Genomic DNA, 26699 nt, shown 5'->3' with positions numbered 1-26699 from the left:
CAGTATCAGGCCCGGTGTCATGCATGTCGTCCGTGGCATTGCTTCTCAGCTGGCGACACAACAACCTCACCCTCAGACAGGCATCCTCGCAGCGTGCCCGTCATCACATGGCAACAAAAACTTTTCCAGACAGGTCGTCGGTAGTCAAACTTGTTTGTGATTCACGTCAAGCGTCACAGTGTCGATCAAGACACCGACTAGGAATTTTTATAGTAATGTAATTCAGCTTTACCTTGAACCTTCTATCTCTCGCCTAGCTTCCATTCATCCATTTAATACCTGTTAAATGGATAATTGCGTCTGGTTTATACCTCAAAAAACCTTATCCTTTCATGCAAACACACAACCTGTTCAGACATCTGTAGTCATACTTTGTGCCAAGAGTCAGTTCAATGCTTTCAAGTAGCTCTGAATGAGCTTGTGTGTGGCCTTAAACGCTCCAATTATAGTCGCTAAATTGCTCCAACCCTTAATGAAAATAACACTCTCATTATGTGTCCCTATGGCGCTTGTGGCCCGTAACAAAGACATGTAATGTTTAGGCCACAGGTCGGTGCTGTTCATTGACGAGCTGTCACTTTGCTAATGCCACACCAGCACACAAAGAGGCCTTGTCCAGTTTTTGGCAATTTAAGGAGCTAATAATATTTACCTCAGTCCCTCGTTGTCACAGCAAATGGTCTCAAGGTGTGATGTAACGGGACTCAGGTGCTCTGCTGTTTAGATAGGATGTAAACCACACAGTCAGAGGCCATGCATGTGTATGCTGTGTCTGATGTTTTTCAGTTTATGACCTCTTGTTAAACACATGAGCTGTTGTGCGCAACATCTGTTAATGGGCACTTAGCGCTAATAGACGCCTGATGTCGCTCCAGAAGCAAACAGACACAAGAAGTTGCAGAAAACTGCTGCAGCTGACGAACTCAGAAACTTTATAAGATCTACTTGAGCTGTGCTGGCAATTTTTAACCACTGTGCTGTCCATAATAACTCTGTGTTTCCTGTTGTCATACTGTATCTTCCTGTATACACACTCTGTAGTTCCCCAGCAAGCAAAAGACGTCATTCAGACGTCTCGGTTAGAAAGAGCCCCAGTTTCGTCGACTATCTATAACCCACTTCTGGCCAAAAGGATCTTTTTTTTTCGATTGTGTTTTAGCTGCTGCAGCTTGCAGGACGTATGATATTTCATCACGTAAGAAAAGTGATTACAAGGTGAAAACAAGGCAAATAATTAATGTAGTTACAACATCTTGGCTTTAGTTCTGATTTAGACCAGCAGCAACCAGCTAAAATATGGTTACAACATCAACATGTGACAAAGCACATATGTGGTTCATCATCTTAATAATTTGTTCAATATTGAGACAATATTGATGAGTTTTAAGTGTTTCTCCAGAGTCACTGGTGGGGGGAATATGGCCGACACAAAGGCATCATTTCATAGCATTTGATGTTTCATTTAAAATGTCATAACTGAGCTCGCAAAGTCCTTTTTTATTATCCAAATATCTTTTTTTCATATTCACATACAAGTCAATTGTGCATTCAAGAGTTACTTTCATGGATCTTACAATTGTGTACCCAGCATTGGATTCATGAGGGGGGAAAGTAACAGGCACACAAGTAACATCTAAATAACTTAACAAACAGACAGTAAAGAAATATCTAAGTACAGAAAAAAGAGTCAGAGAGCATTTTAACTTCCCATCGTATATCACGAGACTGATAGCTGTTTGTAATATTTAACAAAAGCTTGCATCTTTTAAAGATTTATTAGTAAATTTGTGATGTTTTCTTGCAAATGTCCTCCCCCCACCAGGACACTTCTCCACAGTGACCCACTGAACTTTGACCCCCTGGCCGTCGGCTCCCTTTTGTTATCTTGTTTCCAAAGCAACGCACTGACAAAGAATGATGGGTTGTTTTTGTCTACCTGTCCGGTTGGGTTTATAGCCCATTCAGCGTCATTGTTGCTCTCCATGTCAACCTTTTCTCTCTCCTCCGGGGAATGTCACTTCTTATCAAATCAATATCCTCAGTGGCTGTGGCCTTGCTGTTTTTAGACAGAAAATACACCACGTGAAGTGTCAGATCACGAGGGGATACATTGCAGATGCTTATAGGAAAATTATCTTATAATTCATTCATGTGAGTGTAGATGTATTTCCACTGCAGTTTCGTTGAAGAGAAATGTTTGCTGGGTCCCAGAGCTCCCGGTCCAAACCGCTAGCTGCACGGCTAACTGCGCTAACTAGCTAAAGGCAGCCATAATGATCAGCAGTTAGCGGTTTCTCTGGTCATATGCAATTTGTCATAATTTGTTTTGAGTATGAATTTGACAGGATGCCAGTCCATGAACTACAGAGTAATATAAAACTGAAGGACAATTCCAAGTGTAAAGCATGGCTTCAGTATTTATTTAAAAATTTCAAACAGTTCACACAATATTACAGAATATTAAGTGCTGCATGTCATACAAAAACAGTCGTGCCTTCTGGAAAAAAAGGCCAGTATGAACTTTTCAAACAATTCAGAAAAAATAGGTATAAATACAAAACAAATTATGTACAAATACCAGAAAAATAATGCTCATTGAAAAAAAACTAAAAAATTCTGAATTTAAATTCTCTAATCTACATCGTAAAAACTCACAACACACAAACACACCATGACACCACCCATTTCCCAAGCTGTCAAATACACACACAAACGCACACTTTTCAAGTTTTGTTAGGACAGGACAGTTAGCTTATCTCTGCAACGTAGAGGGAAAGCCAAAAATACATCAGCATGAAATTCATAAAAAGTCGCAGCTGCACCACATCGTGTGGTGAAAGACTTCATGGGCTTCAAAAATGATCTCATCGTTTCTGTTGCTGCGCGATCAGCAGATTTCATTCATTTCAGGACAAGAGGGAAAAAAACACTATTCTAATTGAACTCTAATTACATCAATTAACCCCCCTTCAACACAGAGGCTGCATTTAATTTATTTGTTGGGTTATTTCCTTAGAAATACAATAGTAGTTTCACACTACTAAATCAAAAAATCGTCTACTAAAATCAGCAAACTCACATCAATAGAGGATTTGAAATAAAGCTGCCAAACCAACAAGAGTGAGTGTGACCCACTCTGGGTCCAGTATCAGTTGTAAGAGGCTGCCTTTCACATTTTGGCACGGGACACGACACCAAACAGGTACGAGGCCTGACATAAAGCTTAAGGCAGGAGAGAGCAAAGACAGAAGCAAAAAAATCTGATTTCACCAATACAGTATGTTCAAGCTGTAGGACCGGTTATTCACAGTTAATTTGGTCAGTGTTGAAGGACTAGGACTCTTGAAAAACAAAACACACACCCTGCGTATGGTTCTTTAGCCTTCTCTCATCCAGTGATTGAATCCTGTAGAGCTGCATGGCAGTTAAAGCTGACATAATACAAGGCTGCCCCCTACGGGCCAAAGAGTGGCACAAACATTTAGACTTTGGAAACAAGGAAGAAAGAAAATAATTCCTGAGTTGTCACAGTGTAAACACTGCCTGATAGCCAAATGCATCAGATTTAGTTGCTGGTGGTGTGTTATGCATATGAACTGCTGCTTTTGTACAAGTTTCAATCTGAAAATGTGACAGAAAATCTAAACAATCCTTTCTTTTTAAACAGTGTTTCCTAATGTTTGGAGATGACATACATTAGTGTCTATCTCAGCATCACCCAACCTCCCGGTTTGATCCTTTTTTACAATCATATGTACAAATGATTTTTATTTGATCAAAATAAACAAAGGGGGAATAACTCCTCCTTTATAACAGGCATGGCAATAACAAAGATTGATGGCTTCATAGTGTAATATTTCCTACCTCGAGAAGGCATTCAATTAAATATCCCACCCCTTATTCTCCCTATCCCCCCCCCCCCCAATCATCTATACCTCAGCTCTTCAACAGATCTCCGAGATCATATGTGTCAAAGAAATCTGACACTCCCTCACTATCCTCTAGGCTCCACAGGTAATCGTCGTGGTCCAGAGGTGGAGAGAAACTGACAAAGGGGGTGTTGGGGTCTGGGGTGAAAGAGGTGCAAGGAAGCTGGTCCTCGGTGATCTGGAGCAGGCTGGGGGGCAGACCCAGCAGACCCTCAACGTCCAGCAGGGTGGAAGTTGAGGCTGGAGCTGCTGTTGACATGTTGGCTGTGTTTAAAGGAAGAAGAGAGCAGGGGAGAGATTTGAGTTTGAGTGTGTGTTTCTGCACAACAAAAAACTTTGGCGAGGCTATGTTTAGATGCTGTCCTGTCACCAGCATCCCTGAGTATAAATGTATTCCTTTTAATTCATATATTTAGCCATGTTTACAAAGAAAAAGCCTCAAATAGTGCAGCACCACTGCATTGGTGCAACCAACCCCTGACTATGCTGACTATCTTAAGTGTGAAGATAAAGTCAGAATCATACGTGACCCTAGAGTGAGCTCAGCTTACATTCAACAGGCTCCTCTTTGATGCTGTAGCTTGGCAGTGATGGCACTGTTGGGGTCGTAGTCGGAGGGCCGAGGGGTTGAGGGAACTCTTTTTTAGGGGTGACAGCACTTTTGACTGGGCTAGCATCTTCAAGGCCCTCCTCTGGACACAGGTAGACTTCAATGGGGCCATTCTTACTCTTTAAATAGATCTGTAATGAGCTCTGCTGTAAGGAGGAGAGGATACAGAGAATTTGTGTTATCCATCTGTCAGCAGTGTTGACACATGATAACAATTTACATCATGGCACAGCTGCCTAGGAACTGAAAGACTCAAATGAGGATGTGGTCTCTCACCCCTGCCGTGTCTGGCACCTCCAGCTGGGTGTCAGCGGGGGCCTTGACAGCGATGACGGTCTGGTCTCTGAGACTGCCGACGGAGCGGATGTCCTGATACGTCACATAGCCCAACGTAAGTTGTAGGGTCAAGGGTCAGAACAGAAACATTAAGTGGACTTTTGCGCATATAATCAGACCAAGAAGACACCCAGAGAAACGTGTAGACACACACACAACGGCATGTAAAGGATATCTCTGATTATCTTCATATTCGGTGAGCTGTTTGAGCTGTGTGGTGCTGGAGTGGATCAGTTCATCCAGAGATCTCTCTACTCTCTCCAGGTCTCCGAGCTCTTTCCTCAGGGCGCAGGCCTTCTCTCCTCCGCCTGCACCGCCCTCGAATACATCTCCAACCCTACGAGAACACATAAACAAAAAGTGTGATGATGTGATTGTATCAGAAATTATCTGTAGCTGTCTAAAGGTGTTGCAATAGCCCCTGACCACCACTAGGGGGCAGATAAGCTAAGTGTAAGCAGGAATAGATACGCTGATTGTTGCCATTGTGATGCAAAGAAACCATCTTTTTTAGTAAACATAAACACAATATCTATCTTCTGTTAAGGCTATTACTACACTTCCTCTTCCTCTATTGGTACTCACAGCCACTGGATGTTGTTCTTGGACTTCTTTCGGATGAGCTGGACTCCCTCCAGGACGTTGGTGATGTCATATATCCGTCTCTTCTGGACCTCCAGGACCTCGGTGGCCCAGTTCAGGTCAAGAACTCCATCAGGAGACTCAGCGATCAGACCCACAAATTTCTTCGTCAGCAGGCCCAAGGACGTGTCATAGCGCGTCCGCTCGCCTGGAGACTTTGGAGCTGATAGCAAAGATGAAACGAAGGACAGAGGACGACAGTTAACATGGAATACTATGTACATATATGAGACAAAAAGGTAAGAAATAATGACAATAAGACATAAACAATGAATATCAACACTTCACTTCCTTTTATTTATTTACACAAAACGTTGCAGTAAAATTTGACATGTTTCAAATCTCCCTCCAAGAATGTAAAAGGCATGAGAAGATAAACAAACACTATTCAGAACTAATATGAGTAATTCATTCAGTGGATCTGTCTATTATGCAGAGAACTGACTCACGCTCTTGTTAAATCAGTCATTCAGGCTGTTGTAAATAGTCTATCATGAAAACAAACTGTTAGATGAATGTGTCAATTGCCTTAATTCCTGTGTGAATATGACTCACGCTGCAGTCTGTGTTTGCCACCTTATTTATTGATTGTAAACAACATTCACACAACAGATTAGAGCCGCAGCGATTAGTCTATTAATCAATCGTTTCTATTTTGATAACTGAATAATCCTTTCAGTGATTTTTCAAGCAAAAATGTCAAACATCTGTTGGTTCCAGCTTCTTGAATGTAAGGTTTTGCTCTTTCAGTAAAAGTAAATGAAGGGTCTTTGGGTTTTGGAATGGTGGTTGGACCAAAGAAGCAATTTGAAGACGTCACCTTGGATTATGTTATGTTATGTTAGATAAACTGTGATGAGCATTTTTCATTTTTTGACATTTTATGGACTAAATGATCAATCCGTCGATAGTTAAAAGAATCTAAAGTTGAATCGATGCGGAAAATACTGTGATAGATCTCTGTTATCTCAAGGCACATGCATTTCAAAGTATTGTACAGAAAAAATTACATTAATGCTCTGCCTCCCACATGTTGATTATTTGTGTCCCACACGTTTTAATCTGACCACATCTCCCTGGTTACCATACAATCTTGCCAACTGCTCCACCCACCATAACGTCAAACCTCTCCTCTCCCTGCCCCCCAATGTAAAGACCTGTAATTAGACAACTTCCTGAGACTTATCTCTTTGTACTCACTCTACTTACAATTAAACTGGACTTAATATAACCCTGTGTTGACCAAAAAACTTGATATGACTTGACTAGAAGCACTACAGTGATATTATCAACACTACTATTGGTGAACCTCTAGTATGTACCCACAAAACCCACTAGGATAGACCATTTCGGTCACACTCCTCTGATCTGTACTTGTTTACTCACTCCTTGGACTTGGTATCCTGGCCGCGATGCTACATTTGCCTTTTGGTGTGCGGAACTCTGGCAGGTAAAGAGGGTCTTCTAGATCCAGCTTCCTTTTCGCCTGGAGAGAAAAGAGTTCATGTACATTAGAAAAAGAAATATCAGAGCAAAGAGGGTGTTTCTTCTCTGACGATATATGAAGAAAGAAGTCCTTCCTAGTCTTTGGTCTGCTGCACACAATCATTCATCCTTCCTGCTTAGCACATCCTATTGATGTAACATAATGGAAAGTCAAAAGTTGAATTGTGACAATGAAGTGTGTAGGGCAAGTCCAGCCCATCCATGGAACCGTGACATCAATGTGCTAAATAGGGGGTCGTTGAAAAGTGCCGTAAATGTGCCAACAGCCCTCAAGTGCAGGAACAAAGCACCCCCCTCACACTTTCCCAAGCACTTCACAAGAGAGCCTGATCCTGTGTGTATGTGTGTGTGTGTCGGCGGAGAGGGAATGAGGTGGTGGTGGGGGGGGGATTGGCTCTCGACCTACTGCCAGCAGAATCCAAGGAAATCCCTGGAATCACTCAATGACCTCTCCTCCCCCTCTAAAGCCTCCCGACGTAACTCCTCTAGGCAATTGACTCCTTTCCCTTTGCCAGTAGACAAGTTTTCCTTTCTGCATTTTTGTTCTCTGGTGTGTCACTTTCAATGTCACAAACATGCCAGAAAACAGGGAACAGGAGAAGGCAGCAGATCATATATCTCACCAGACTGCATCCAGAAGACGATTTAAAGTCTTAAATCAGACACATCATAATTAGACACATTTTTCCCTGAGCAGATAATGGTAAGGAGTGATCCATATGGAGGCTTGTGACAATGTTACGCTGGTTACTTTTATATATCTTTTACCTCAGTCTCTCTTTCAAACTCCAACTGAACGATGTTCGAGTGTTGCTTGAATGGAGACGGATGGAAAACTATTCACGCGCCAGTGTCCTTAAATTCAACACACTTGTTGGCATCGCACCTAAATAGGGGCAAAGATTAGCATGTGCACCGGGGTGTCATGTCTCCATCACTGCCTATTGGGGCTGCTGGTAAACACCCACGACTACTGCAGGAACATTTGAGCTGGGAGTGAATGTAAATCTTACCCTTTTCTGAAGGTTAAAGCTAGCTGCTAGTGGGTACGTGGGTTTCCCATCCAGTGTAAAAGGGGAATATATTCAATCCAAAGAACACACACAACCTTTGGACATAATATAAATCAAATGTGAGCATTACTTCTTCCGGTGACCTACATACTGTAGGTCCGTAAAAACAAAAGTGAAAATCACATGAACCCTGTCTCCCTCTCAGGGAAATGAAACAACTGGTGACACCCTCACATGAGGAATTCCTGCCAGTTAATTGTTAACTCCAACAAATGTTTCACATCGGGCGAGAGAGTTTGCAGTCAATCTGTAATTATTCCCCCCGTCACGCAGTGCGACCACACAAAACACTCTGGTGACTGAGGTAACAAGGCGTGTGATTTCAGCTGGACGCCACAGAGGCTGCTGGGTAATTTGCGGCATCTGGTTGGGGACCTCATCCCAGTCACCTACAGTTGTGTCCTCTCTTACCCTCTCAGCTCTGTATTGTCTCGCTTTTCCTCTGCTTCTCTTCACAAATACTTGGCAGCAATAATCCCTTTTCGTCTAATAGGTTTAGGCAACTGACTTGTCAAAGATGTGGAAAAGAGGCGACTCCACCACGTGTGGATGTGCCTGTGCGAGTGTGTGTGTGGATAATGAAGGCTGCCATTGTCCCAGTGTGTTCCCTGACATGTCCACCTGTTGACTGGCGACATCTGGAGCAGCACAGCAAGTGTATGTGCTGTTGGTGGGGTAGATTTTAAGCCCTACAGCACACAGGGAGCCATACAGAAACTCTGAATCAGACGGGCCAGGACTGCATTTATTAAGACCTCTTGTGGGATTAAAAGCTGTGTTTTCTGTTGGCTTGGAGTCCTGACAGAAGCTGTCAACCACCAAGGGTCGCAGAGAGGAATCTGATGACACGGGTTGTGCTTGTAAGGAGTGACAGCTGTAGTTTAAACAGAGAAGATCTATCTGGGCTTACTCGGCTGTCCAAACCATCCAGTCCCAGAAAAAGCATTGAATAAAAAGAGCAGCTTGCGCTTAAAAATAAGGTTCACCAAGCTGCACCTGTGTCTACATTCTTCAGGCTTGCAGGTCGACAATTTGAGAGTTGCAGCCACAGAACATGGCGACATGTTGTGAGAGGGGAACCAACGGTTTCACCCTGCAGCTGTATGGGTTGGGTGGGGGCTTGGCTGCTCCCATTTTTGCATGAAGGATTTCACTGGTGAGTCAAGCATATTACGCAAACACCATTGCTTCTGGTGGAAAGACAGCCTGCTTGCAGACTACTGAGAGTAAACGATTTATAGGCAAGCACACCAGCATGTTGCTTGAGATATATAATATCCTTTCCGTCTTAGACAGAAAAGATAATATGGTTTCATAGTTTCAAACCAGTTTCCATGTTGTTACTGTGCATTGAGCCACCGTTGAGGCTAATTGCTGTGAAAGGAAATGGGAAACGCCCGAGCCAAATACACTCCTATTAGCTCTTTATCTCCAAGACTTGCAGCATTCACAGCGCTCACGTTTGCCATAACCTCACCCTGCATGCCTGCCCAGTTACACCCAAACACTACACGTGGCCTCTTCCGTTTGCTGTGCATTCTTTGGCTGATTTTTCTAGACACTGCGGTGAAATCTCCACAGCGCCGGTTCACACACATTGTCACAGTCACGTGAGGGACTTTCAGCAGCCGGGCCTCTCATCAAAAACCAACAAACCTCGTCCGTCAGGCTGGGACGTGGGACTCTGATTCCCACTGAGCCAAGGGCAAGTTACAGTATGCCTGCAAATTCTCTACTCCTCTGTACACAAACCCCTCAACACCACACCCTTGGGTAGTCAAAAGAAAAACAATGGCTGCATTGCTGAAGAGCTGTCCCTCAAGAGGTAAAAGAGAAGGGTGGATCTGCCCATTTGGGTAGGTGGTGGAGCGGGTGGGAGCAGGCTGCTTTGAAATGCAAAACTCCCCCTATTGAGGAGATTGTGCTCCAGGGCCGGCGAAAGACTGGCGCTGGGGTAAAACAAGGTGAGTGAGAAGGAACAGAGAAGTGGGGAGACTTTGGGTGAGTGCATACAGTTGGCCAATGTCACACCAGAGTGTCATCAGTCTGAAATGGAGGCTCACCAGTGGGGCTGTAGGAAATATCCCAGAGTTGATTCAAGAAGAAGAGGTTTGTTATCCTAGAAAGCGGCAGAAAGACTAATTCATAGAGCTGATATCAGTGCTGATGCATTTTTGGCGGCCTGTGCGCATTCCATTAAAATCACCAAATGCGCACATGTGACATAAGCAGGGAATAAGCGGGACATTGTTTCAGGTCGACATTATGCAGATGCAAGTCGTGGCCAAAACGGCCATTCGGCTGCAGTAAGCGTTGCTTGTTGTATCTGAAACAGACGACTTCATTCATCTGTAGCGCCGCAGAGCATCATCACATCACGATCATCGCCATCGAGTGAAAAGGTCTTCCCTGGACTTTGGAGGCGGCCCTGACGCCTGTAACACATTTACATCACTATCAAGCTGAGCAGGAAACAGGAGTGACACAATGGCCTACACACCCTGGTTAAAACTCACCTGACAGTCACTGATACATTGACTTTTACTACAGTTAACATGGTCAAAAGGTAAAGACGAGATCTCGGCAGCTAACTACATTCAGTCATACATTAACTTTTTCTCACATATCGCTTCTCCCATCAGTAAATTTTTGACTGTTATGTAGATTTGTTTAGTTTGTTTGTGCTTAAAGGAACTCAGACGTCCATGCTGAGCTAAGCATCCTGTTTCAAAAAGCCTAAAAGACAGTGGTTGTAATGTTGTTTAATTTGAAGGAAGTGAGATGTACATTAAGCACTTCCTGTTAATGTGAGAACATGACTGAACATACAGTGAGGCTGCTGTGTCAGCAAGCACATGAAGAAGACATTCTCACTGCTGTTTTCAAGTTTGATAATGTTAATGTTTCCAACTAATACTCTTATATATTGCACCTTTACTTATCACTGGCTCTTAATGTCCAAATAAATGGGCATTTCCTATGCTTGAGTCATGTTTTGGTCTTTAATAATGTGTGACGAGAAACAAAAAAACAACATTTGTTGATGAAACCTGAGGATTTAATTTTAGCCACACCAGCTGCAGTCAGAAGTAATGCTCTGCGACTTAAAACAGAAGCTCACATTGATGTGTGCACTGATCTGTGCATCCAAATCTCTGTATTTAAGGGCGTTTGAGCGGTGAAGATAATGTGGCAGTATTTGGGACGTGACCGGAAAATGAGTCAACACTGCATGAGCTGCTGCCGAAATACACATCTGTGTCAGAGACCATGAGGCACCGACCGAAAGGCAGAAAGCTATGACTACCTCTAAGCACTACCTGAAAATTCAAGAAAAATGAATGGGAAATAAAACTAAAAAGAGGAAGCTGTAAGATCATCATCAGAGGTTTTTGAGGCAGGGCAGAAGCAAGGAAGGAAAACAACCCACTGTGTCTGTTTAGAAAAGGGAATCAAATGGGATGAGAAGGCTTCGTGTTTCTTTAGTGTTTTTTGAACAAGGTAATTTTCACCTCAAGGCTTCTAGGGGCTTTTTTCCCCTCAAAAAGAAACTTTACCCTATTTACTGAAAAGTGCTGAGGAAGTTTCACAATCATGGGGCTTTGGGACTTTTGAAACCTGCCCTGCAATTTCAAAAGTGCATCACTCTTTCTCACATCAATCGAGACTTTATTTTTGTGGTGAACTACACCTGTGCAATAAGCAAGAACACTGGCTTTGCTCAAGTCGCTTAAAAACAGATCTAAAAGGTGCAATAAGTAAGAATTTGCACCCTGTCAAATTCATACTGAAAAGAAATATGGGTAACTGCCGCTAAATGTAGATGACATTAGCTAGTTAGCTTAGTTAGCTGTGCAGCTAGCAGTGCCGTCAGGGAGCTCGGAGTAATGGTCTGAGGTCACAGTCTGGACCACTAGCAGCAGCGCTAACAGTTAGCAGCAGTTAGCGGTTACTCTGGTGGTATGCTGCCCTCTTTTTGTTTTGAGTCTGAATTGGGCACATGGCATCTTACCATATTGCACCTTTAATATGATGACAACACAGGGTGTCTGCAGGGATCAGTCGCTTAAATCTGAATCAAATGTAAGACTGAGCTTTGGACGAATCATCCGTCTCTTATTCAAGCATTGCCGGTAAGTATAAAGCTGAGGAGCATACATGTTGTCCCCCCGAGGTAGGTTTTATGTCGAATGAGTAAGGTAAATCTACATTTTGCCAACAGGTAACGGCAAATATGAAGTAAAAAGACAGTATTAGGGTCAGTCGTAGCTTTAAAAATCCCCAACATCAGAAATGTGGAGTTTTTATGCAGAAGAGCTTGACTAATTTTGATAAAAAATAAAGTAAAAGATGGATATGAGATGAAATAAAACATTTGTGGCAAACAAGACCTGACAAATAAAAATGTTAAACTAATAACTTTTAAGGCCTAAATATTTCTAACATTGAATTTAAGGCTTTTTAAGGACCATCAGACCTGTATGTGTGGCAGGGAGAAAGAATGGACAAACCCACTTATCAGTGTGAAAACACACTCAACCCACTGGCTCCTTATCACCAACTTGTCACCATCCTATGACGATAACATTGCAGTATATGTATAATAAACCCTAACAGCCCACATCCAAGACACTCCAGCCTGGGCCTGCTATAGAGCAACTATCTGTCACATGAACTGCTCTTGACGCTGGATTAAGAGGAGAAAAACAAAATGGAGAATTGTCACACACGTCATGTGAGGAATCCAAGAATATACACAGCCTTGAATTGTTATTATGTTCACCTTGGCATATGATAAGCCAGGTGGTAGCCTGTTTCTTCCTTTACTTACGTCCCACTAATCCTCTTGCGGGGCCTATTAGTGAATGAAGGCTCCAAGGGCAGGGGGTTAACATGAGATTTGGAGACCCTGCATACACCCTCTCACCCCTAACCTATTTAGCCTCACTGCAATTCTCTAGATCTAAAAAGGCTGTGACACTGAGTAGGGCTGGAAAAAGGAGACCATATATAACAAGCAACAGCAGGTGTGGAGCCCAATCCGTTCAGATCATCAAGCTTTTCAAATGCGCCATCAGGACTATAGGACACGTACAGTAGGAACACAGCAAACATGTGTTTGTCTTGCGTTTTTTAGTGTTTCCAAAGGAGCAGCTCACAGGAAGAGACACCAGTTGTTCAGGCATGACCTCTGACCCTCCACCTCCTCCCTACAGTGATATGAACAGGTTACACAGGTTCTGTATTGCCTTAATGACAGGTGCAGTCGGAGCAGCTGTCATACGGGTGTAATCACGCAAAAAGCTGTCCAAATAGAAAGACTCAGGAACATTTCTGAGCTGATTCTTTACAGTTAAGGGAGACAGAAAAATCCTGTGTTTACATTAGTGTCTTCCACCAGCCTGCTCGTCCCCCAGCATTGTTTGATTGTGTAAAAGCTATCTCCCACTGTGGGGGCCACTGATCCGTCCTTTTCACAACAGAGGGGCCCCCCCCATCCACCCGTCACCAAAACCATCAAACTCATCCACACGCAGCGTCTGGTCTCGTCTGACTACAGCTGGACTGCGGGAAAAGATGTCACACAACTTAACATGGCTGGCAAAAGGGAACACACACACACACACACACACACACACACACACATACATACACACACATCCAGTAGATTTGGCCACAGTGGCTCCTCTGTGGCTTATCACGTCAAAACATATTTGAATGTGGCCCCTGTTAAACATGCATACCAATGGAAATCAAGACATTTGGTCACTGAAAATGTGTATGTGTAGTGTGTGTTTGATTCCCTACCGGCAACCTCCCGGAGGATGATCTGATGGGTTTAGCCTCTGGTCCGTGGGGGGTTGAATACAGGCTGTTGGCTCTTTGTTCGGCCGCGGTGGTGTTGCAGATCTGGGTGAAATAGCCGGCCGGTACCGTGTTCATGAGCGGGCTGGACAGCCCGCTGCTGAAGAACTCGGTCTTCACTCCTCCTCCGGTGGACAAAACCTTCATCTTCTGCTGAGAGCAAGGAGGCAGCCCCGCTGCTGGCCGACCCGACGCCGGAGAGACGCCTTTGGGCATCCGCATCATTTTTCCCTGAGTAAACTAAATTTAACCGGATTGGTCAAGCGGAGGGAGAAGTGGCTCAGCTCTCCAAATGCTGTGCTGAATCGCTTCCTAGCAAGTTGCTGCTGCTATGAAAATATATATTTCTCAGCTCAAAATATCCAGGAGCGACACACACAGCCGAGATCAGCCTGTTTAAAGCGAACTACATGAGTTAAATAAGCAATTTACACCTAATTTCTTATAACTGTACTCGGTAAATGCGGCTGACTGCTCGGTGTTGTTGTCCTTTGTCCGGTAACAAACTGCAGAGGAAACTAGCCTTAGAGGATATGAAAAGAACTGCTGCTTAAATAAATAATATCAAACACTCAGTATTTTAAAAGTCCAGTACTTCTAGGTCTCAGTGAGATCCGGCTCCACCTTGAGATTCACAGCTTCTTGTGTTGACCCCCTTTCTGATGCGGAATCCGACCCGGTCTGTGACTCCTGTCCGTCCACCTCAGAGCTCCGGCTCTCCATACAAGGGGACAAGAGCTGGGGAAGAAGAGCTTTTTTAGCGCCAAACCTGCTCCCGCGAAATTTAGATCTCCCGCGGTTCGATCTCGCCTCTGATTGGCCCGCGGCACGTTCGGCTTGTCATATTTGCATAAAACAGTTGTACGAGGACGGGGCCGCTCTTCTTAAAGGGCCAGTAGCACGATTCAGGGACATAATGTTCTTTTATTTCCAGGCTGGAGTTGGAGACAATGACCTCTTATTATTCTGAATGTGAATGAGTCTAGTCTATACAATCAGTGGTATAATAAAAGACTTGTAACATTGTTGTTACCACACTTTTTGTGGGTATTAAAAGCCAAATAAGCAGCTTTTTGACCCATACTGCATCATAAAGCACCCCCAACTTCAACTTTCTTGCCTGTACATAAATACAAACCTCATGATGTTGAGTGAGCATGTTGTTAACATTAACAAAACGTTATTCTAAACTCTAGTCAAGATCACAGAGTCCTTAAAAATTAAAAATTAAAAGGAATATTCTGCATAAAACATACAGAAATTCATATTTGATGTAATGGTACAGCCCAAAAAGTGCATTGAGACATTTGAGACATTAATATTGATTAATATGCTTGTTATTAACATGTCAGGTTTAGCCTGGGGGGAACAAGTGTAACAAGAAATGACACTGACCCTTGAATATATTTTTCAAATAATAGGAAAGGTTTTATCTTGTGGAAGCTAATAAAAAATTAAAAAACGAGTCTGTCTTTGGTCAAAATGTTTGGGAAATGTGTTGAACAATAGTGTTCAAGGGGTTTAACATATACAATATGTGATTATGTATAAAACTAATCTTCCTGGAGCCTTTAAAAGAGGGGGCATTTCATTGTTTCCATTGGAAGCCATTTTCCACTTGATGAAAGTGTATTGTGGCCTGCTGCAAGGTGCTACTGGGGATAGTTTGTAGATGATAATTGGATTCATTCAGTACCACTCTTGCTTATTGGCTCAGAGGCGATATTGAAAGAAAACAACCCCTCCCCCATTCACAGCCTCACACACCCAAGCCATATGACTTGACCCCCATTGGCCAAGGCAACATAGCAGAGTCCCAACCAAAGCAGGCCTATTGTCATGCCTCTATTTGAACTACATTTCAAAATGCAATCAAGAAATCTGAAAATGTTCTGAATGCAAGATAAGATCATTGTGATATATTCACTCAGGAAAACACCTACAGAGAACTAATGGTGGGAAAGCTGACACAGCCCGTTGCTTATTACACTGGATTAGGTAAGATAAATCGTAATTGTCTGTTGGTTGAGAAATCTGCTTCGCATGATGTTGCAACATTTAACACATGTAAGAGACAAGAAATACAAACAGAACTGGCAAAATAATAAATCTCCACCCTTGGTTTCTTCCTCTTTCATACCAAACTACAAATTGCAGTTCAACTCTTTAGAGATATTGCATAACCCACCACTGTCATGGGAGTCCAGATTTATATGCTGTTCAGATCAAACTATTAAGAAACTGTTAAAGTAACTGTCTTTAAATGTGATTTTTAATGTCTTCTTTGGAGAGCTCGGATCAGGATCAGGCACCCGTTCTGATATGATCTGGCAAAGTATGATACACTGGGCTACGCACATGAAACTGGTCATACTGGTAAATATGACACAAGCTCTTACTATATCAGATTTCCACGACAGCATTATTGTGGCAAAAAGAATTCAGGATAATTTTATTATTGTGATATCTGTACAGAACTAATGCTGCCAGCTGGGCAGGATCTGGGCACATGCCTAGGGCCTCCTTACCACTAGGGGGGCCAACAAGGAAAAAAGAACATCAACTACATACATTAATGTTTAACACACATTTAAAAAAGTAATATTAATTACCTAAAAATATAATAATAGGTAATAACTAATGAATAATTAATGAGCATGATCACAATCATGTGCCATTTAAGTAATTTTATTTGTTTACCAAATATTGAAATATGAGTTTAGGGGGCCCAAAAAATACAGTCTACCTATTGTTTTCCATCCATTTTATCCGGCCCTGGCAGTAAAATTAATGTATGACTTTGTTTATTGTGTGGTTTGTCTCTGTGATTTGAATGAATTACACTAAAAATATGAGTGTAGGGGGGTGGAAAGAGAACAATGACACTTAATGAATGATGAAAAGGCCACCAGATAAAATGATAAACAAACGTAACATCTGCAATCAATACAATGTCACAATATTATCACATGTTTATTATTAGTATGATATAAATACTTCACTTTTTAAATATCAAGGTTATTGTCAACACAGATTTATCGTGACACCCCTAGACACGATACTGTATTTCATGATATCTATATTTTTATTTGACATTGACTGTTTTCTAAACTGAGAGGCAACAACTCATGAAGTTAGCCTGGACTATAAATGGTGCAAAGTAAACATATCATGTGTCTTTAAAGTGGTTGTAAGTTTGGTGTGAAATAGCTCTCACTGGAGGCTCACTACACACCAGACAAACAGAAAAAGTGCTCTCACATCAACATACATACTGTTCCCAGCAGTGATGGGCTTTTGTTTGACACATGCCAAAACTTGTCCATGTCATCGCTGCAATGAATCAGAGTTGGTGTTATGTGACTGATGAAATCCTTGGATTATATTTAGGCCTGACTTGTTTTGTTCATCACTTGATGCTCAGTCATCTCTGTCCTGTATCAAACCAAATTTGGGTTTGTTGCAGGGTCAAAGGGTTGCATTTCTATGTCAAACCAACACTTGACCTGCGGAGGTGCATTTTGACATCCAAAGCAACAAGTTTATCTTGTGCTCACAGGGTTCACATTCCTGGGATGTCAGGAGGACATGAGTTGTCGCATCCTCATACAACACCCCCACCTTGTGGTGTAAACTGGGACCTGATCTTTTGTGCTGCAGCCTCAAGCATTGTTTCTTGTTTACTTTGTTTGCTGTTAGCTTCAGGCAATCAAATTATCTGCATATTCCAACAAAAACATTAGTCAACAAATACTGCCTTTGTGAAAATTACAATGTTTATTTTTGACACAGTGTCAGTCAGTTGTTGTCTCTTCTCTATGCTAATTTGTAGCTCATTGTAAGCGTAATATACATTAAGGTGATGATGGTACATTGTCCCCTCATTTGCATGCTATAGGTGAGGAACAAATGACATTAATGACCTGATCTAACTACACCCCTGAAATGACCGAAGAGTTCAACACTCACACAGTCTGAGCAATAAATAAATCAAAAACAGCTATTGTGTATGTGTACATATACAAGGAATTTGACTCATTAGTCATTCTCAATGTAATTCAAGTAAAAGAATTAGCTGGAAAATAGAAATAGACACATAAAAATGTAACTATAATGTAGATGCTTCGGGTTGGTGGCCAGCGTAACAATCCAAAGTGTCAGTATTAAACGAGTTGGGAACAGCATGCTAAGATTTATCTTTGACACTGATGATGATGGATACTTGCTAAAAACAGTGTTAAACAAGTATATTATTTAGAATTTGCAGGCACAGTGGATGTTTTTGTGCGGCAGGATTGTTGTAAACCATCAAACCATTCAGTGAGCCCTTGTGCCCTGTGGATGGGGCATTCTCATCCTGGAAGAACCTGCGTCCATAAGGATAGTTTCCTCACAGGATAAACGTGATCAGTCAGATCAACTTCCATCAGCAGCGACCCTTCCATCTAACAGTGCCATGCGCCCAACATGCCCTCCCACAGTAAAACAGATCCACCATGACCATAACCTTGTTATGTTTGTCCACTCATTTATTAAGGGGTTTCCTGTAATTTGTCACCTGTTTACAGTCTGTGTTCCATATTTTTTCCCTTTGGAGGGCCAAAACTGAAACTTAATAGGATCAGATAAAGTCAAAGGGTTAAAGGGACCTTTGAGGCCCTCTTATGAACTATACAACAAGTGAACTGGTGTTCTACCCCTGGCCATGGGACAAAAGCAAGCACCTATTGTAATGTAATGCATTATAATTTATTGTATTGTATTGTTAAGATGAAATAATGAAAAATAATAAAAATCCAGCAGGCCAAATTGATTATTATTGCAAGCCCACTTTGGGCAGCCTGAACCTAGACTGAAAATGATTTCCAATAACCTATTTTCACCACTAGATGGAGCTGTAACCTCATTATTAGCATATGCTGAAGGTTAGAAATAGGTCAATTTATTCAATTCTTCATCATATTGAGGAGTCTGACTGTTTTATTTGTCTCTCTTTTAAAGTTTGGTAAGACCGTAAATAACAAGACAGGTAATAGGAACACTGAACAATTATTTACTGTTGCTGATGATCCGGATGAGGCCACATGGTGGTATGTGCCAACATTTCATGCCTCATACTCCACAAGGTGGAGTAGTTTGATCAGCTTTTGGCACCAGCCAAGTACAGTAACATTTATTTCAGAATGTACTGTATGTTTAGACAGTTATATTCTTTGTGTAGGCCTAATTGTGATGATGCATGGATGTCACAGGAGATGCTCTTCAGCTTCCAAGGTCAAGGCAGCACATGTTCAAGTATACACATGCTGAAGTGGTGCCATGAATGTTTATATCCATCTGCTGAGCATGGCCCTTAAGATTTATGAATGATCAGAGCGGTGACATCCTCTCTTCTTCACCATTTAGGAAGTTCAACTGTTGTAATCTGATGGCAACTCATTCTTTGGAAAATTAGAAGCACTCACAGGAAACTCCCTTCGTTTGATTTCCAACCACTCAACCTCAAGATTCATCTGAGTACATCCTGTTGTATCAGCATTTCATTGTCATCCAAAGCCCAAAAAGTCACGTCAGCGTCAACCTTCACTTCTGAATAACACCACTTCAGATCAAACGCATCTGTGATATCAAAACATAACGATAAAGGCCAAACTGTTTCACATCTTGTTTTTTTATTTCATTACATAAGAACATACATACATACATACAAAGCACACTTTATAATAAAGAGTTTATGAAACTCACAGCACATTGTCTGTAGAAATAACACAATCCCTACAAACATTTACAATTAACTCTAGTATAGAGTTCTGATTATACCTAAGAAAACCCAAACTCCCATTCAGCCTTACATACCCACAGCAGATATGTACACATTCGGTTGAAAGTTGTAACAGTCTCCAGATCGTTAGAAATCAGATTAGGGTGGGGAAATAATTATGTGATGATGAGATGATGTGAGACTAGAAAGGGTTCAGGGTTGGGTGTTTAGGTTGGGAATGAAACACGCACAAAAAAACAAAACAAAACCAAAAGGAAAAGGAAAATAAAAAGAACAATGTACCAATATTTCTACTTCTAGCTACAGGGGATCCCAGGGTTTTTTCTCGAAGGAGGGCACATAAAGCCGGTTCGCTTTCGCTTTCCAATCCTGGCTTCTGCTTTGGTGTGTTGATTTGTCTGTCCAGGGGCCAAAAGAATGAGTCTCTGTTTTCTTGCTCATGCACTACTGTTGATCCCCCACTCATCTTGGAAACAGTTTTTTCTTGTCTTTTTCTTTCTTTAAAACCCTTCACCTCCCTCCTCCTCCTCCTCCTTCTCCTCCTCCTCCTCCTTCTTCTCCTTCTCTTCCAAATACCTATCCCACCCTTTCTTGCCCCTCTTGTCCTCTTGCCCGGAGTGAAGTGGAGACATGTGTTTCCCTGCACCTGCATGGAGAGAAAGGAAGAAAAGTGAAGTCAGATCTCTCCCTCTCGCCCTCACCCCTCCCCTCCCTGCAGAGGCGAGCAGACAGACTGGCGCCTCGCATGGAACTTTCATTAACCCCAGGCAGATAGCGATGAATCCGCTACACAGTCACTGGCCTGTCTAATTGGCAACCATGGCGAATGTGCAGGGTAAAGAGACTTTCATCCCTTCAGCACATCAATGCCAACACTATTCTCGCTTGTTTTGTTGGTTGTTTTTTTTTTAAGTTTTATTTTGAACCTCACAAAAAGAACACAGTGGTGATTCTTAAACGAGTTGCCTGGAGATGGGACGTGTTTTTCCAGCCAATTCATCTTGTGATCTTAATAATAATAATTTCTAAAGATGTGACGGATTACGAGTTAAACACACACCTACCGTAATATGGAAATGTCATCTTTAGTGGCACAATCGTCCTTCTTCTTTGGAGAAATTGCGAGTAAGATCCGCAGTCTGGATGGAGAGCAGAGGAGAAGCAGGGTTAGACGCTTGATAGGCTACTCTTTATTTTCCACTGCATGTAATGAAGAGTAACAGTGTTGCTTGTAACCGTGACACATTAGAGGACATCTGCTGCTGCATCCTAACAGACTAAAAACACAGAATAAGCGCCATGCATGCAGGCGCAGACGCGTGAGTGAAGCAAACTTTACAGCAATCCGCAGACACACTATGAAATCAAATCCACTTTTCAGCTGCAGAACAGAAAAAGCCAGTATGCTGCTGAAGGACACGCATCCATGCCCGCACGCTCTCTCTCTCTCTTTCTCCCCCCACCCCTCACCTTTATTGACAAAACCATCTTCGGCGCGGCTGCGTCCTCCGCCTCCAGCGCGATCTGCAGGTCGAAGATGTAGTCGATAACGTGCTGCAGGATCTCCACCTGGCTCACCGCCTCGTTCTGCGGGATGCTCGGCACCAGCTCCTTCAGCTTCGAGTAGCAGTCGTTCATGTCGCACAGCGCGCTCACCTGCTCCTCCAGACACGAGTGTTTATTCCGGCTGATGACGAGGCTCTGCTCCGAGAGGCAGCACACGGCCTTGTAGCAGCTCCTCACCGAGCGGACGGGACTGATGGCTTTCATGATGAAAATAGACGTGTGGTAACGAACGACAACAACAACAACAACAAGAGTCGGTTCGGTGCGTGAATAGAAGTAAGTTGGCGTTCTTGTGGTCTCCGGGAAAAAGCGACAGTGCTCTGACAGCGACGTACAGTCAGGGCTTTATACGCCGCACGCTCGCTCACGCCTCCTTCCTCGCATCGCGCTCCGATTGGCCAGTGTACAGAGACAGCCCGCGCTCATTGGCTGATATCACCTTGTGGAAGAGCTGGAAAGAATGAGGAAATTAGGCTGGGATGCCTGGAGGGGATTGTCAATCAATTAGTTACCTCTTTCAGGTGGTGGGATTTATTTGAAACGGGTGGCCTAAAGTAGGACACAACAAGTTTGGAGGAAAAGTAAAAAAAAAAAAAAAGATGAATACTTTGACTTTACTACTGCTCATGTCTCCAGGAGATGGCTGTTTTAGGTATAGATTTATCACAGTTTCCATATTACTTTTACAATCAGCTATAAATCCTGTAAGATTTCAAAATAAAAGTCTTGTCAAGTAGAGATACTCCAGAGATGTTCATTATGGGTTATTTTATTGATTACTGTAAATGTTTCATGAAGTTTGGCTGCATGTCAGACTGTGTCAAGACCTTGAAGACACAGAATTTCTTCAAAACGAGGCTAACTATGATAATACTATGTAGAGAGGTGGATATTCACGGGGTGTGTATGATTATTTCAGGACACACTGTCCCCCAAAAACTCGCATACAAAATTAAAATGTTTGAAACAGAGCATTTGGATGATATAGGTAAAAGGTCAGTGGATTATCAGGCTGTTTTTACAGTAGATAACTGCCAAGCACATGTTATTCTGGTGATCGATCATTAGTTATGGGCTTATTGATTGATTATATATGTTTTAGTAGCTTATGAACCGTCTTTTATAGTTCAGAAAGTCATGTTTAATAAACAATATCTCAAACCCGCAAAGAATATTAAGGCTGCACTTCATCTGTCACGTCTAAATGTTCAATTCTAACCTCCTTTGGGTGAAACGGTTTCATGATTATTATATTCTAACAATTCCAAATGTTGTTCCCTTTTAGTTTACATCAAAGCACGTCCCGTTCTGCTCCTATTTGGGTCTTATTTTCCCCTTTTCTCACAATCCTGTTTTGTGGAGGAATGCAGGCCTGAGCCAGCTGTGTGTCCTATCCCGGCCCAGCTGTGTTGATCTAACGCGCCAGTCCCAGACATGCTGGCGCCAGCCTCCCGACGTCATCCATTCACCCCGACGCGCACTCCCCTCTTTGGCAGACGGCCCGCCCTCCCCCGTCCGACCAGCGGAGGGGAGAGAAGCAGAGGCGCTCGGAGATCCGATTGGCTGAGGGGGTTTGTCACTCATGGACATGGCTCTACGCCCCCTCCAACTCCACGCTTCCCTCCCTCCTCCTGTCTGTAGTTGCACTCAGAGAAGTTCATAGGAAAACCTTTCCAAATACTCCAAAACTTGTGTAATGATGAAGAATCGAACATGATCTGGAGTGACAGGAAAGTGATGTTCAGTGACAACATGTGCCCTTTACTAAAGCCAGGACAAATCTACCTTTACACTTGTAATGTAGTTTTTGTACAGTAGTTAGATAAAGTGGTTGCTGAATGGACTGTGGGTGCCAGAATGGTAGCCTGGTATTTTGCAACCACTGCGAACGTCCCACCCACTCAGATAAAAGAGTTTGATCGATCCACTTTTAATCCACTTAAAATGGAGGAGAGGTTGTAAGCTAGTTTGACATTTTACTAAGTCACATGCAACAAAAAGAGTGGGTTGAATTTACAAATTTCAAGATAGTGATCTGGACACATTTGTGCGTAAATACGCACGGCCGGAGATATCCTCCTCCTCCTCCTCCTCAGCGCGCAGAGGGTTTACCAGATGTTCAAGTCACTGGCTGCCTTCTTCCTGGCAGTCATACCCCCCTCACCCTCCCCTAAGCCACTGACCCTGTATGACAAGTCACTCTGGAGAAATCACAATATTGAACCGTGAGACAGGACTTCAGCCCAGCGCTATTTTAGAGATATATTGTGTGCGGTGCAGAGTATCCAAACAAGACTTTGACCTTAAATATCTGTCTTAAATATGTCAAGAGGAGGACAAATATTGCCCCGAATTTCCCAAGTCTTGTGGGAATATAATTGTGTATATTTGCTGACAGAGCGAACTGCTGGCTAAATAGATAACAGGCCTCCGAGTCGAGTTGACTTAAACGTTATTTGAATTTGATCATCCACAGAAAGCGCTGTTCCTGAGTTCATTTTCAGGAACAACAGGAGCTATTTCTAGGATATCAAAAATGCCAACAGAGTGTATTTTTCCCCCCCTCCCATGACAACGCTTGTCTGCGGATTCCAGAGTTTTCAGTGCGTAAATCTGTGCCACACACACACACACACACACACACACACACACACACACACACACACACACACACACACACACACACACACACACACACACACACACACGAGTGTGTCTGAGCAGGGATCAGGTGCTTGTCGGAAAGGCCCCGGACACAATCGGGTCTCTCTTTCAATGGATGGGAGAATTCCGAGCCTGGCGTCAGTGAGTCTGCCTCTCTCCCCGCCCTCCCTCTCCCTCTCCCCGCTCCTCCGTGCAGCTGGACGCAGACAATCAAGCCATCAACAATCGCCATGCATAATTAGCAGCGCCCCCCCCCTCCTTCTCCTCTCCTCTCTACTTCTCTCTCTCTCTCTCTCAATTAAATTTCGAACCACTTTATTTCATTGAAATATGGAGGTAAAAAAAACAAAAAACGTTCACATTATAATAAGCCTTAACATCTGTTCCACTTTCATGCCTGAATGTGTGTGCTTCCATACCTGCCTCCTCTCCCTCCCACTCATCTCAACCTCTCAGAGCAAAGTGTCTCTTCTCAACACAACCAAGTGCACAGTAATGAGGGTCATCTTGTGAGATGAGAAGGAGAGACAGAGGGGGTAAACCACCACACTGTCATGTGGAGAGGCAGTGTGGGGTATCTTTTTCATCCACAAGTGCAGGCCCATCTTGTAGGGGGGGATAATGAAGTGGCAAGAAACACACTGAAACTTAATTCTTTGTATCCCTGGTGTGTGTCGTGCAGGATTCCTCTGCTCCTCCTCTGCTCACTCCGTCCTCCATCAAAGACGCTACAGTGTTCTCCATCAGCTTTGAACAGCCTACAGATCCCGAGCTTTTGTCCCAAGTGACCCAGGCACTGACATGACATTTTATGCACACTGTTGATTTGTACTGGTCACTTGTTCGCTTGTTCAAGCTTGTGCATAATGATCTTGCTTGATTTTTTTTTTTTACATGAGAGGGGGCCCAATGTGTTAAGAAAGAAACTCACCCACATACTTCATTCATTGGTTCATTCACTCACACACTAGGTGCCCATTGTGAGGCAGTGTAAACTCTCCACACCAGGGTGAGGAGGACTTTTGAGCAACTTTATGTCAATGACTGTGGCTGTCAGGTTAACACTAAAATATACAGCATCTTGGTTGAGCCAATTACAAGTAGCTGGTGTGATTGCATTCAAACACATTTGAGACATATGAGGATCTGACAGCTGGGACCAAATCTGATGGTGGACAAGATGTAATGATAATAAACACAAATGTGCTCCCTTACTTCCTTTTTCGGTCTGTATGTTTCAGCAAAAATGAGTCATTTGTCCTTGCAGCTGTAGCAAAACTGATAAACATGTGGTCAATTGTGACACATATGTCAGTTAACTTGTCACACCGCATAGGCTACTGCACAGTCAGTCAGAACAGTTACACAATGTCCTCTTTGACGGTGTAGGAGCTTCAGTCAAGTCTGAAGAAATAACCCAGCGGACGTCATAGTGATGTCTTCAGGGTTACCTTGTCTTGGAACTGCAGATGTTTAACAGGAAGTCTGAGTACAAGGTGGGGGTGCACAGTTTGACAGGTGTGTATTTACCAAGCAGGGAGCATCGGATGCTGCAGAGTTGCATCATGGGAATTGTAGGATGTAGCAGTTTTGGGGTAAAAATCAGTTAAACATAGACTTAACTTGTCAACTGTATGGATTTTTCCATTTCACCTAAGTGATCGTCATGTGAAGAGAAGATGTATATGGGACCGTAAGAAGTTAATTACCCTTTTAAGCCAATCGCCTGCCAACCCCTGTATATAAATGACATGATTTTGTTTTCCTCCATGCTGTGATGAAGGCCACTAGGCTGAAACATTAGCATGCTGGTTGACGTGGCCAGAACAAACTGGCGAAATTGAGATTTGTCAGCTCCTGTCCTGAAGAAGCGTGTGTGTGCTAAGCTGAAGGTGAGGTTCGCCCAGGGCGTCATGCAAGCTAGGACCGCCACTGAGTTTGATTTACTGTCTGGCTCCACTAGTGGTACTAGCTCTCCTACTGTTGATCTGATTGGTTGAAGCTAGCCCGTGATAGACAGATTGTTCGTCCGATCACCTGCCATGTAGTTTTTGAAAGTGCTGTCCCTTTTCCAAACACTTTCCAAGGACGACATCCCGGATGGTCCTGTGTAACAAACAATCTGGCGGGTCAGGTTAGCTTAGAGGCAGAACCTTTGACTACAATACCTTGCAGAAGTCGATAACATAAGAAAATAATGTCACACCAACATGGCTGGCCGTTGTGGGAACTTTGCTGTTGTGATTATCATGTTGTGATGAGGTGAGACAGGTGGCCCTGTCTATGTCCTTGGGTGTTTTACTGATCCATGCAGGAATGAATGGAGGTCATACAACTGTATTGCAGGTGGGACACAGTCCACAGAAGGCCATAAAGCCCATGGCCACCACACATAGGGCCAAAACAAGCTGACTGTAATGTTGAGTGTGCCTGTGCGGGTGGAGAGGCTGCCAGCTGTTGGTCACACTATTGTTTTGGCGTTTTCAGCGTCCCTGACTGGAATTTATTCTGCAGGCATCTGATGAGGATAAACATCTGGCTTTGTGTAAGCACAGTTAAGGTCAGACTTGGTGATCATGGCCAGTTGGTGTAGGCGAGGATGATCTGATTAGTCATAACACCTTCCATCATTTCTCGCAAACGAAAGGTTTTTGAATTTTGTCATGTTGTAAGAACAAATTGACCAATACAGAGCAGACATCACTGCATTCTTCAGCCTGCTGACA

General features: G+C 43.0%; 2 protein-coding genes across 2 annotated transcripts; both read right to left on the bottom strand.

The window, feature by feature from the left end:
* Positions 1-2397: 2397 nt before the first annotated feature.
* On the bottom strand, positions 2398-14701 carry e2f2 (E2F transcription factor 2). Its single transcript, XM_073484099.1, has 7 exons — positions 13905-14701; positions 6904-7003; positions 5461-5680; positions 5051-5212; positions 4816-4930; positions 4481-4685; positions 2398-4193 (listed from the first exon to the last, which is right to left on the bottom strand). The coding sequence occupies exons 1-7, from the start codon at positions 14184-14186 to the stop codon at positions 3937-3939; spliced, it is 1341 nt and encodes a 446-aa protein (XP_073340200.1). The 5' UTR covers positions 14187-14701; the 3' UTR covers positions 2398-3936.
* A 4913-nt stretch (positions 14702-19614) lies between these two features.
* On the bottom strand, positions 19615-21625 carry id3 (inhibitor of DNA binding 3). The gene is made up of 3 exons (XM_073484204.1): positions 21214-21625; positions 20808-20882; positions 19615-20389 (listed from the first exon to the last, which is right to left on the bottom strand). Exons 1-2 carry the CDS (start codon positions 21511-21513, stop codon positions 20829-20831), a joined length of 354 nt encoding a protein of 117 aa, XP_073340305.1. The 5' UTR covers positions 21514-21625; the 3' UTR covers positions 19615-20389; positions 20808-20828.
* Positions 21626-26699: the final 5074 nt, after the last annotated feature.

Source organism: Pagrus major, chromosome 16, assembly GCF_040436345.1.
Source record: "Pagrus major chromosome 16, Pma_NU_1.0".
Classification (NCBI taxonomy): Eukaryota; Metazoa; Chordata; class Actinopteri; order Spariformes; family Sparidae; genus Pagrus; species Pagrus major.
Note: the sequence above shows the minus strand (reverse complement) of the source record. Positions and strands in the feature narration are given on the sequence as shown.